The sequence below is a fragment of the Carcharhinus amblyrhynchos genome, chromosome 10, assembly GCF_965287045.1.
Source record: "Carcharhinus amblyrhynchos chromosome 10, sCarAmb.v2.hapA, whole genome shotgun sequence".
Lineage (NCBI taxonomy): Eukaryota > Metazoa > Chordata > Chondrichthyes > Carcharhiniformes > Carcharhinidae > Carcharhinus > Carcharhinus amblyrhynchos.
The window spans coordinates 92,317,567-92,330,082 of NC_137333.1; the positions used below are offsets into that span (position 1 = coordinate 92,317,567).

Genomic DNA, 12,516 nt, shown 5'->3' on the forward strand with positions numbered 1-12,516 from the left:
GAAAGTGGAGTCACAAGTGGACTGAATGGTGGAGAGGGCATTCAGCGTACTTGGTTTCATTGGTCAGAACATAGAATACAGGAGTTGGGACATCTTGTTGAAGTTGTATAGGACATTAGTAAGGAGATGCTTGGAATACTATCTACAGTTCTGCTCACCCTGTTAGAGAAAGGATATTATTAAACTAAAAAGAGTGCAGAAACGATTTACTAGGATGCTACCGGGACTTGATGATTTGAGTTATGAGGAGAGGCTGGACTTTTTCCCTAGAGCATAGGTGATGTAGGGTGATCTTATAGAGGTCTATAAAATATTGAGGGGCATAGATCAGCTAGGAGTCAAGATCTTTCCCCAAAGGTAGAGAAGACTAAAACTAGAGGGCATAGGTTTAAGGTGAGGGGGAGAGATACGAAAGGGTCCAGAGGGGCAATTTTTTTACACAGAAGGTAATGAGTTTTTAGAACAAGCTGCCAGAGGTAATGGGAGAGGTGGGTACAATTCTGGCTTTTAAAAAACATTTAGATAGTTACATGGGGAAGATGCGTATAGAGGGAAATGAGCCAAACAAGGGCAATTGGGACTAGCTTTGTGGTTAAAACAAAAGAGGCGGCATGGACCAAAGGGCCTGTTTGCTGCTGTAAACCTGTATGACTCTATGCTACCTGGGGTTACGGGGATAGTGCCTGGGTGGGATTGTTGTCAGTGCAGGCCCGATGGGCCAAATGATCTCCTTCCACTCTGCAGGGATTCTTTGATTCTACCATATTATTATGCAACCCCTAGCTGCACTCACATTAAATTCCTCACTTTGCTGTTTTAATGGGGTCTTTTAATCTGTTAACAATGACTGACGAGGTTAACACTCTGGTGAAAATGAATGAGAGCACATGTTAAAATGTTCAACATTTTCATAGTAAAGTCACCAGCAGTCATTTCCAGCTTTGCTTTATTCATCAACCTGAACAGACTCAATCCTACAATTATTGTACAGTACCATTCCTTTGACAGCACTCTTGAAATTAATTATAAATTTAAGTGTGAACTTTGCGGTTTACATATAGTTTCCAAGGCCATTATATTTCCCTTCCAGTGTGCCTCATCCATATAATGTAAAGACTGCCCGCCCTGATACCGGGTGTGGGCGAGGCTCGGAGAACGGCATTCTCCGTTGGCCTCAGGCGGGATCGTACGAACCTCAGTAAAATTCCGCCCTGAGAGTTCAAATCTTCAAATAAAGTTAGTGAGCGAGAATAAAATAAGATCCTTTGGGCTTTGAGCCAGTCATACATTTACTTATTCCTTTTCTCTCTCCGAATTCCATACAAGATGACAAACGTTTAAGAAATTCCACTGAATTAATCTTGCATGGAAAACACAAACATGATTAAGCCTGAACAATATGTAACACTGCCAGTTCCTGCACTTTTGTTCAGAACATATTGATCTACTGCAACTTTTTCAATGTACTGCTCACCAGGAGAGAGCTTTTTGTTCCTCGGTTTTACACTCACTGCTGTGTGGGTATGTTTATTTTGTTGGAAAGATTGTAATATTTTTCTTTACCAAATTTGCCATGTTACAAATAACATTTGATTACTAAGAAGGCTGGTGGCATATTTCTTTACCATTTGATTTGATTTATTATTATCACCTGTACTAGTATACAGTGAAATGTATAAGAAATAAGAAATAAGAACATAAGAAATAGGAGCAGGAGTAGGCCATCTAGCCCTTCGAGCCTGCCCCGCCATTCAATAAGATCATGGCTGATCTGTTGTGGCTCAGTTCCACTTTCCCGCCCTCTCCCCATAACCCTTAATCCCCTCTCTTATCAAGAACCCATCAACCCGCTTCTTAAAAATATTTAGCGAGGCAGCCTCCACCACTTCAACGGGCAGAGAATTCCAGAGATTCACCACCCTTTGAGTGAAGAAGTTCCTCCTCAACTCCGTTCTAAACCGCCTCCCCTTTATCTTGAGGCTGTGCCCCCTAGTCCTACTGTCTTTTTTGAGCGGGAAGAGTCTCTCCACCTCTATCCTATCCATCCCATTCATCATCTTATACGTCTCAATGAGATCTCCCCTCATTCTTCTAAACTCTAACGAGTACAAGCCTAGTTTATTCAGCCTCTCCTCATAGCTCAATCCCCTCAACTCCGGTATCAGCCTAGTAAACCTCCTCTGCACTCCCTCCAGGGCCAAAATATCCTTGCGCAGGTGCGGCGCCCAAAACTGCACACAGTACTCCAGCTGCGGCCTCACCAATGCCCTATACAGCTGCAGCAAGACCTCCCTACTTTTATATTGTTGAAATGTGGTGAGTGAGTGGAATCGGCTGCCATCGGTGGTGGTAGAGGTGAACTCACTGGGGTCTTTTAAAAGATTTCTGGATGAGTATATGGGATTTAATGGGATTGGGAGTTACAGATAGTTCTATGGCTTGGTAGGTATGGATGTGATCGGTGCAACTTGTGGGCCGAAGGGCCAGTTTGTGCCGTAGTATTCTATGTTCTATGTTTCTTGTGCACTATACAAACAAAATACCGTTCATAGAGAAGGAAACAAGAGAGTGCAGAATGTAGCATTACAGTCATAGCTAGGGTGTAGAAAAAGATCAACTTAATTTAAAGTAAGTCCATTCAAAAATTTGATGGTAACAGGGATGAAGCTATTCTTGAGTTGGCTGGAAAGAGAGGGTCAGTAACGAAATATTGCAGGAACTATTTTGGCACCATTGATGCCCAAGGCCTTTACTGATGAAATTTTGAGATGGGTCTGAAACAAGTCCAAGGCCTTTATGTAGGTCAATGCCATGTGTTGAACCGATTACAATCTTCAAGCACAAATGGCCACCACAGGTGACCGATCAGAAAAAAAAATCCCAGCTTTTTATCTTCAGTGAGCTAAGGACCCCAAAACTTCAGCCTGCGATTGGTTCACAAATCCCCAAACTCCTTCTTCCTGGAGATAACCTCCTTTGAGCTTGGGAGCACTGACCCATTGCCCATCTGACTAGAGACAGCAAGCTACAATCACCCACTGCTCTTGTTAACATAACTCAGCTATTGAACAGCTTAGAGCCCACACTGGCATTGATTGGCAGAAGGTATGGACCTTTTTATTTGATTTGATTTATTATTGTCATATGTATTAACGTACAGTGAAAAGTATTGCCTCTTGTGCGCTATACAGACAAAACATACCATTCATAGAGAAGGAAATGAGAAAATGCAGAATATACTATTGCAGTCATAGCTAGGGTTTAGAGAAAGATCAACTTAGTGCAAGGTACGTGACCTCAGACTTTTGTATCTTTCTCTCGATAGAAGAAGGTGGAAGAGAGAATGTCCGGGGCGAGGGTGTGGTGTCCTTAATTATGCTGGCTGCTTTGCCGAGGCAGCAGGAAGTGTAGACAGAGTCAATGAATGGGAGGCTGGTTTGCATGATGGATTGGGCTACATTCATGATCTTTTGTAGTTCCTTGCGGTCTTAGGCAGAGCAGGAGCCATACCACACCAGAAAGAATGCTTTCTATGGTGCATTTGTAAAAGTTGATGAGAGTCAGAGCTGATATGCTAAATTTCCTTGGTCTTCTGAGAAAGTAGGACCCACAAAGTGCCAGTTTTAGAAGGAAGAAACTCTGAAGCATCTCACCTTAGGCAGTAACCAAGATAAGTTTTGTAAAAATATTACAACTAATTTAATTGGCTGTCTTGTTTATCCTTTGTTGTGACCCATTTCACTTCAACCTTGCGATTGTTATTTCACTGATTGGACTATTGCCGACTGTTTCAGTTGCAATTTGCTGTCGTTTCACTCGATTCGGGTTAATCAGATGCACATGTTATGCATGCATTAATGAATCAAGTGTTGTTAGCACCTGAGGTATTCAGGTGCTAAATGGACACAAAGATGTTCATAATCATTGGACAGAAATGCTCGTAACATCTGAGACATTATGCTGTTTTCCAGAAAAAAGAAAGCATGGCAAAGAATATGAACAATGCGTATGCTATTGGAGGAATGACCTACGCTCCGAATATCACAAAGGACCCCGTCATATCAAGCATCTCAAAGAGTACGGCTGTGCAAATGAGGGCTGAGGAAAAGGCCGCTGAAAGTAAGAAATCTTACAACAGCGTCAGCAAGATTGACAAAATGTCGAGAGTTGTGTTTCCCGTTCTATTTGGTATCTTTAATTTGGTTTATTGGGCCACATATTTGAACAGAGAGCCAGTGATAAAAGAAGCCATTACTCCAAATTAACCGTCTAGGAAATTAACTGTACAGAGCCTCCACATGTTGAACCATATTCTTAGGTGGCAATGTAAGCAGCAAAGATTTTAACCGGCCTGATACTTTTATACTGTACGTTTATTCAAAACTATTTCTGACCTTTTTTTCATATTTTCTGCATGTCATAAGCAGAAGGTGTCAGATATGCTTTGACGATTTCTATAATTAACTGTGAACAATGCAGGGCACAATAGTTTTTTTGAGAATGCTGTAATTAAAGAACAATAATATCGAAGTCTGACTTTTGTGTATGCAGGTTGAAAATAAAGTACTGAAAATAACAGACGCTGTGTAATTCTGTGACTTATTTTGTGCTTTACCACGCCCTTGAAAGGTAAAGCTGGAGTGCATTGGGAGTGACTATGGGATATGGGAGCAGAATTATGCCATTTGGCCCATCGAGTCTGCTCCGCCATTCAATCATGGCTGACTCTCATTCCCATTCCTATTCTCCTGCCTTCTCTCCATAATTCTTGATCCCCTTAATAATCAAGAACCTATCCATCTCTGTCTTAAAGACACTCAATGACCTGGCCTCCACAGCCCACTGTGGCAATGAGTTCCACCGATTCACCACTCTCTGGCTGTAGAAATTCCGGCTCATCTCAGTTTTAAAGGAGCCTCCCTTCACTCTGAGGTTGTGCTCTCAAGTTCTAGTCTCTCCCACGAGTGGGAACATCCTAATCCACTGTTTTTTTAGCTGGTTCATCTCATCTAGGATGAATTTCTAGTGCCTCAATGGGCTTAGGAAGGGTGAAATTTGACTAATTTCTCCTGCTAATTACTTTTTTATTACTTCTTCATGAGATGTGGATGTCGCTGGCTGGGTCTACACTTATTGTCCATCTTCATTGCCCTTGAACTGAATGGCATGCTAGAACATTTCAGAGGGCATTTTAAGAGTCAGCTATCTTTTTTAAAATTAATTTGATGGTCATGGGCATCACTGGAAGGTGAGCATTAATTGCCCTTGGAGGACAGTTGAGAGTCAACCACATTGCTGTGGCTCTGGAGCCACATGTAGGCTAGACCAAGTAAGGACGGCAGATTTCCTTCCCTAAAGGACATTAGTGAACCAGATGGGTTTTTCCAACAATTGTCAATGGTTTTATGGTCTTCAGTAGATTCCTAATTCCAGATATTTTTTATTGAATTCAAATTCCACCACCTGCTGGAGTGGGATTTAAGGCCAATTCCTAGAACATTAGCTGAGTTTCTGGATTAATAATTAGTACCACTAGGCCTTGCCCACTCCCTCCCCCCCCCACCCCCTCCACTGCTGTGTATCTGGAGTCACATGTAAGCCAGACCAGGTAAGGGTGGCAGATTTCCTTCCATTAGTGAACCATATGGGAGTCTGAGTTTTGACACACAGGTTGTAATCCAGAGCTATGAATTGTGATAGTAGGGGCTTCAACTTACTTTCCATCACATGGCTGACCAGCAACATCTCCTGCCCTAACCAGCTGCTAAATACATATATGCTGGAAGGATTTACATGTTGATACTCAACCTGTTTGGCCAAGTTATAAACTCATCTTCCTCAGCCATCGAGTCCTGGAGTGGGACTCAAACACAGAGCGCTCAAAGGCAGGGAGGCTACTGACTTTACCGTAAGTTTCCCTCATTCACGGTAAAGGAATTTATTAATAATTTTCAGGGTTTGGGGAATCTTGTTCATCCCTAATTACTATAGGAAAAGCAATATATGTCAAAGTAAATATAGCGTTAGACTTGGAGGGAATCTGAAAGGTGGTGTTATTCCCATGCACCTACTAGTCTCAGGAAGGAATGTCCTAAATATGAAAATATGAATGCCAATGGTGACAAAGGAGGGGGTTTCACAGGATGAACACAAAGATCCACAGTGTTGTACAGCTGGAGGATGTTATAGGGACAGGGAGGGCTGAAGCATAGAATCATAGAATCCTACACTGCAGAAGGAGGCCATTCGTCTCATCGAGTCTGCACCGACCACAATCCCACCCAGCCACTATCCCTATAACCCCATGTATTTACCCTAGTTGCCCCCCTGACTCTAAGAGGCAATTTAGCATAGCCAGTCAACCTAACCTGCACATCTTTGGAGTGTGGGAGGAAACCGGAGCACCCGGAGGAAACCCACGCAGATACAGCAAGATGTGCAGACTCCACACAGACAGTGACACAAGCCAGGATTTGAACCCGGGATCCTGGCACTGTGAGTCAGCAGTGCTAACCACTGTGCCATTGTGCCATCAAAGAATTTTAACACAAGGCTGAGAAGTATAAATTTTAGTGTTGGGGCGCAGGACTCCTGTGTGGGGCAGCAATACAGCATTAATGTGGAAAGATGCATGGGATGCAGGATAAGGCAAAAGAAACTGAGGTCTAGGTGAATGGAAAATTAGGAAGGCTAATCTAGGAGAGCATTAGAAATGTCAAGTCTGCAGGTGGCAAGTGCATGAATAAAGGAAGCAGATGGACTGAGGCAGGTGCTAACATTTGAGATGTTCTGGAGCTGGTAATAGGAGATCTCTGTAATAGAGAGGATATGGGGAAGAAGGTTATTGTCTGAGTGGTGGTAGTTTAGAAAAAGGGGAAGTGCAACATGAAGTGGGTGTCATGGTAGAACAATTGCTGAAGGTTGCCATGCAGGTAGAGTAGGCAGTGAGGAAAGCTAATGGCATGCTGGCCTTCATAGCAAGAGGATTTGAGCATAGGAGTAAGGATGTCTTGTTGTAGTTATACAGGGCCTTGGTAGAATCATAGAATCATAGAAAATCTATAGCACAAACAGGCCCTTCAGCCCATAAGTTGCGCCGATCATATGTCTACCTACTAGGCTTACTATAACCCTCAATCCTATTAAGTCCCATGTACTCATCCAGAAGTCTCTTAAAAGACCCTAACGAATTTGCTCCCACCACCACCGACAGCAGCCGATTCCACTCACCCACCACCCTCTGGGTGAAAAACTTACCCCTGACATCTCTGTACCTACTCCCCAGCACCTTAAACCTGTGTCCTCTTGTGGCAGCCATTTCAGCCCTGGGGAAAAAGCCTCTGAGAGTTCACCTGATCAATACCCTCTCATCATCTTATATACCTCTATCAGGTCCCCCCTCATCCTTTGTCTCTCTATGGAGAAAAGACCGAGCTCTCTCAACCTATCCTCATAAGACATGTCACCCAATCCAGGTAACATCCTTGAAAATCTCCTCTGCACCCTTTCAATGGCTTCTACATCCTTCCTGTAATGAGGCGACCAGAGCTGAGCACAGTACTCCAAGTGGGATCTGACCAGGGTCTTATAAAGCTGCAGCATTATCTCCCAACTCCTAAACTCAATTCCTCGATTGATGGAGGCCAGTACATCATACACCTTCTTAACCATATTCTCTACCTGCGAAGCTGATTTGAGAGACTAATTTGGTGAGGCCACACTTTGAGTATTGTGTGCAGTTTTGTCTTCTAGTCTGAGGAAGGCCATTCTTGCTATTGAAGGTTCACCAGACTGACTCCTGGAATGGCAGGACTGACATATGAAGAGAGAATAGATGGACTAGGCTTATACTCACTGGAATTTAGAAGAATGAGAGGAGATCTCATGGAAACGTATAAAATCCCGATGGGACCGGACAGGCTAGATGCAGAAAGAATGTTCCCCATGTTGTGGAAGTCCAGACCTAGGGGTCACAGTCTAAGAATAAGGGTAAGCCATTCAGGACTAAATGGGGAAGAACTTCTACACTCAGAGTTGTGAACCTGTGGAATTCTCTACCACAGAAAGCTGTTGGGGCCAGCAGATTAGATATGTTTGGAAGGGAACTGGACATGGCCCTTGCAGCTAAAAGGGGCCAAAGGGTATGGAGAGAAGGCGGAATTGGAATACTGAAAGTATACAATCAACTATGAACAAATTAAGGAGAAGTGTAGGCTCAAAGGGACGAATAACCTACTCCTGCACCTTGTTTCTATGTTGCTATGATATACTTGACTTTCTATGTGTGATGATGACTGTGGTCAAAAATGGCCTGATAAGTTACTGCAGTACATTGTGGGTACATACAAAGGCGGCATTATATCTAATTTGAAAGTTCAGGATTAGTCGCTAGATCGATGCTGGGTGGTTCCTTCGGCTTGTTCAGCCATTTCAGAGTGCATTTAAGAGTCAACTATATTGCTTTCAATCTGGAGACGTGTATAGGCCAAACCAGGTAAGCGTGGCAGCTTTCCATCCATCCTGGGATTTGGCAAACCAGATTGTTTTTCACAGCAATGCTTTCATGGCTGTGGAATAAATAGCACATTTATTAATTGAACGCAAATTCTACCAGCTGCCATGGTGGGGCTTTGACTGCATCTCCCCAGAGCACTGATGGGCAGCCCAGGTTAGTGAGTGGGCCACATGAGTGGCCTACTTTCATCTCAGTGGACTATAGGGTTGAAATCAGGCTTGTTCACTAACCATGACCTCTTGAATAAGATTAACTATGTTTAACACATGCCAAATATTTCATAATGAGCGGTAGAAATAATTTACACATTGATAGAACTATCATCAACTTCAAATGGTAAAAATATAAGAGATATTTAGGCTTTAGAGGGAGCACACGACTCTCACTGTCAATGTTGCGTGCAATCAGCATGCGCCTCGCTTCACTTGCCCCTGTTTCACATGCATATCACTTCAGTCACACCAGTAGGAAAAAAATCATCACGGACAGAAATTAGCGGAATGTGGGCAATGATCAATAAAATGTCTCATGGGCCGCACTCAGATCCCAGATGGGCCCTGATTGTCCACCATTGCCCCAGAACAACAGCCTGGGCCTCTGGATTACTCATCCAGTGATGTCACCATGCCACCCTATCCCCTTAACAATACCACTCCTTTAAATTGGAAGTGCATAACTATCTTAAAATATGCTAGTAACGGACCAGCAACCAAGGAGCGGGCTTATTGCCCACTCCTCCAACAGTCAACTGCTTTCCGTAGCAGTTTGTATTTTTCATGTTTATTAGCAGAATTATATAACACCTTTTGAAAATATTCATTCATTGAAAAAAAAATTGGCTGAAACGGTGCACAGGCAAACAATTTAATCCCACTTCACCTTTCAGTCTCCAGAAACGCACAAAACTAACAGAATAAAATGAGATTCTAGTCAGTGACAACTCCAAATGGAACCCTTGTCTCCAAGGGCCAGCTTAACAATGAGCAATTTCTCCATGCGCAAACATCAGTGGTTGGAGTGTTCACCTTCTTTGAAAGCGGCATCTGTGCTAAAGTTAGGCAGCGTCATCTGCACTTAATGGCGAGGGGAAATTCGACAACCATTCCAGCTGGGAGCTCCACTCCCAGACAACAGAGTCAGACAGTCAGGTCTCGCCACGACTGAGCAAGCATTACTCATAGCGTTGACGATTAACCCTTCTCTGCAGCGAAGCTCAACGATATTTCTAGATGCTTAATGGACATCTCACAATGAATTTGTACCCACCCAACCCACTTCCACTGGGAACGAAGTCAATTGCACAGTAGAGCAGGTTCCCTACTGGGGCAACATTCACACCAAGTGTAAGTTGAAAATCAAACGCTGCAGCCCACACTTGTGTAAGAATCCCGATCATGGAATTTTCTCCAATAAAACAAAGAACCTCCAGCGACCTAAACATGGTAATGTGCTGTGTTAATTGGACAAGTGCCAGGGCCAATCCCCAGGCATTGCTGTTAATCGATCTTGACAACAATTTCATCGCAGACTCTAAAATTGGCTTCAGCTCGCTTGGGCTAGCAAAGCAGAAATCTCGATTGTTGAATCCTCCAGATGTGGCAGCATGGATATGGTCCGTTCTGCAGCTAATGTACCCAATTGTTCCAGTCTGTTAGCTGTCAGTGCCACCATCACAGTGACTCTCAGTGCCTCCAAACACAACAGGAGAATAACCTGCCAGCATTTGTAACTCTTGACAACATGGTATGCAGGCATTGAGTGAGAATGGAATTTTTGGAATCATAGAATCCCTACAGTGCAGAAGGTGGCCATTCAGCCCATCAAGCCTGCACTAACAACAATCCCACCCTGGCCCCGTAACCCCACATAGTTACTCTCCTAATCCCCCTGATGTCCCCCCAGCACTAAGGGGCAATTTAGTATGGCCAATTAACCTAATCCACACATTTTTGGACTGTGGGAGGAAACCAACAAACCCGGAGGAAACCCACGGAGAATGTGCAATTCCACACAGTGAATCACACAGCAGATTCAAGTTGGGAATCGAACGCAGGTTCCTGGTGCTGTGAGGCAGCAGTGCTAACCAGTGTGCCACCGTGTCGCCCCACTGTGCCGCCACTTTTCCTTTATTCTTTCATGGGATGTGGGCATTGCTGGCAAAGATAGCATTTGTTGCCCATTCCTACTGCCCTTGAGCTGAGCATTTCAGAGGACAGTTAAGAGCCAAGCAAACATGATGCTGTAGGTCTTGAATGACATGTAAGCCAGAAGCAGCAAAATCTCTCCCCTAAAGGGCATTAACAAAACGTGAGTCTTCAGGGCAATCAATGATAGCTTCAATGATAGCCATTACTGAGACTGAGGGTAGCATGGTGGCACAGTTAGCGCTGCTGCCTCACAGTGCCAGACACCCGGGTTCAATTCTGGCCTTGAATGACTGTGTGAAGTTTGCATGTTCTCCCTGTGTCTGCGTGGGTTTCCTCTGGGTGCTCCAGTCCCTCCCATGGTTCAACAATGTGTAGTTTAGGAGGATTAGCAATAGTAGATGTGTGAGTTTACGGAAATAGGGACTCTATCATGAACAATAAACAGAACTTTATTTTTTAACTGGTTGACAACCTGATTAAAACAATTAACAATCTGAATAAAATCTCAATAGAATGCTCTTCAAATATGACAAGACGCATTCAGGAATAATAAAATAAATCCTTATAGAACATAGGCACTTTCAAATAATATAATACCATGGTCTGTTAGAAGAATGAACTTTCTTTCGATGCTTCCGCCTGGAACACTTTCTGAGTTGGTATTTTTTTCTCTTTCGATGGTGATTTTCTGGAGATATATCTATATTAAACTGCAGGACTCTATATGAGACCCTTGCCTCTCCCTCCTTCTGACTGAAGAGGTGGCAAGTTTATTCTAACCGTTATTCCCCCTTGTCCAGGTTTTTATACCTGGAACTACCTCTCAGTATTCCTGTGATCTGAGTGGCTTTAGGCCATCAACAACACTCACATCTGAATTCCATTAGTCCTGTGTCTCTGTGTACTTGCTTTAACTCAACGGTTCAATTCAAAAGCCTGTTTTGCTACGTTGGCATACTGACTTCTAGACTTTGATACAATGTTGCAAAGACCTGCTTCTGCAATCTTAAACAGTTCAGCATTGAACCACAAACAGCTTTTACAGACACTGACACAATCAGCTTTTAAAGAGACAATGCACTACGGTTTCTTCTTTTGGTTTCAGCATCTTTTTCAATATTTACATTTGTCAAACATCACATTTTTAACCTTATATATGCAACTTCATAACAAAGTAGACAATCTAAGAATCTGCTGAACGTATTCAAGGCTACGGACCAACTGCTGGAAAATGGGACTAAAACACATAGGTACTCAATGGCCGGCGCACACATGATGGGCCAAACAACCTCTTTCTGTGTTGTAAAACTCTATGACTGTATGACTGTGTGACTCATTAGCTATGAACAGTGATAAATTCTTTTCAACCTCATGGATTAAACACTCATGATTGAAGGAGCTAAGTACTTGTTTGGTCCAAGATTATGGAATTGGAAATCAGAGGTTACATCGCCAGATAGAAACACAGAAAACAGATGCAGAAATAGACCATTCAGCCCTTTGAGCCTGCAGCACCATTCAATACAGCTGATCAAACACTTCCTGTATCCTGCTTTCTCTCTATAACCCTTGGTCCCTTTAGTCACAAGGGTCATGTTCAGCACCCTCTTGAACATATCTAACCAACTGGCCCCAGCAGTTTTCTGTGGTAGAGAATTCCACAGGTTCACAACTCTCTGAATGAAAAAGCTCTTTCCCATCTCAATCCTAAATGGTTTATCCCTTATTCTTAGACTTTAGCCATTATCAAAAGCCATTAGCAAAATCTCACAATGTCCAAATGTCCTAATACCATAAAAGTAACAACAATGCAAATATGAGATTCTCCCAGGATCATCCGATAGTGGAAGAGTG

At 43.2% G+C, this 12,516-nt stretch overlaps 1 protein-coding gene across 1 annotated transcript in view; it reads left to right on the forward strand.

Annotated features, from left to right (window-relative positions):
• gabra5 (gamma-aminobutyric acid type A receptor subunit alpha5) overlaps window positions 1-4,544 on the forward strand; it is an 87,247-nt gene extending 82,703 nt beyond the window's left edge. Inside the window, exon 9 of the mRNA XM_080197603.1 lies at window positions 3,972-4,544. Coding sequence (XP_080053729.1) covers window positions 3,972-4,265 — 294 coding nt within the window. The 3' untranslated portion in view covers window positions 4,266-4,544. The remainder of the gene's footprint in view (window positions 1-3,971) is intronic.
• Window positions 4,545-12,516: the final 7,972 nt, after the last annotated feature.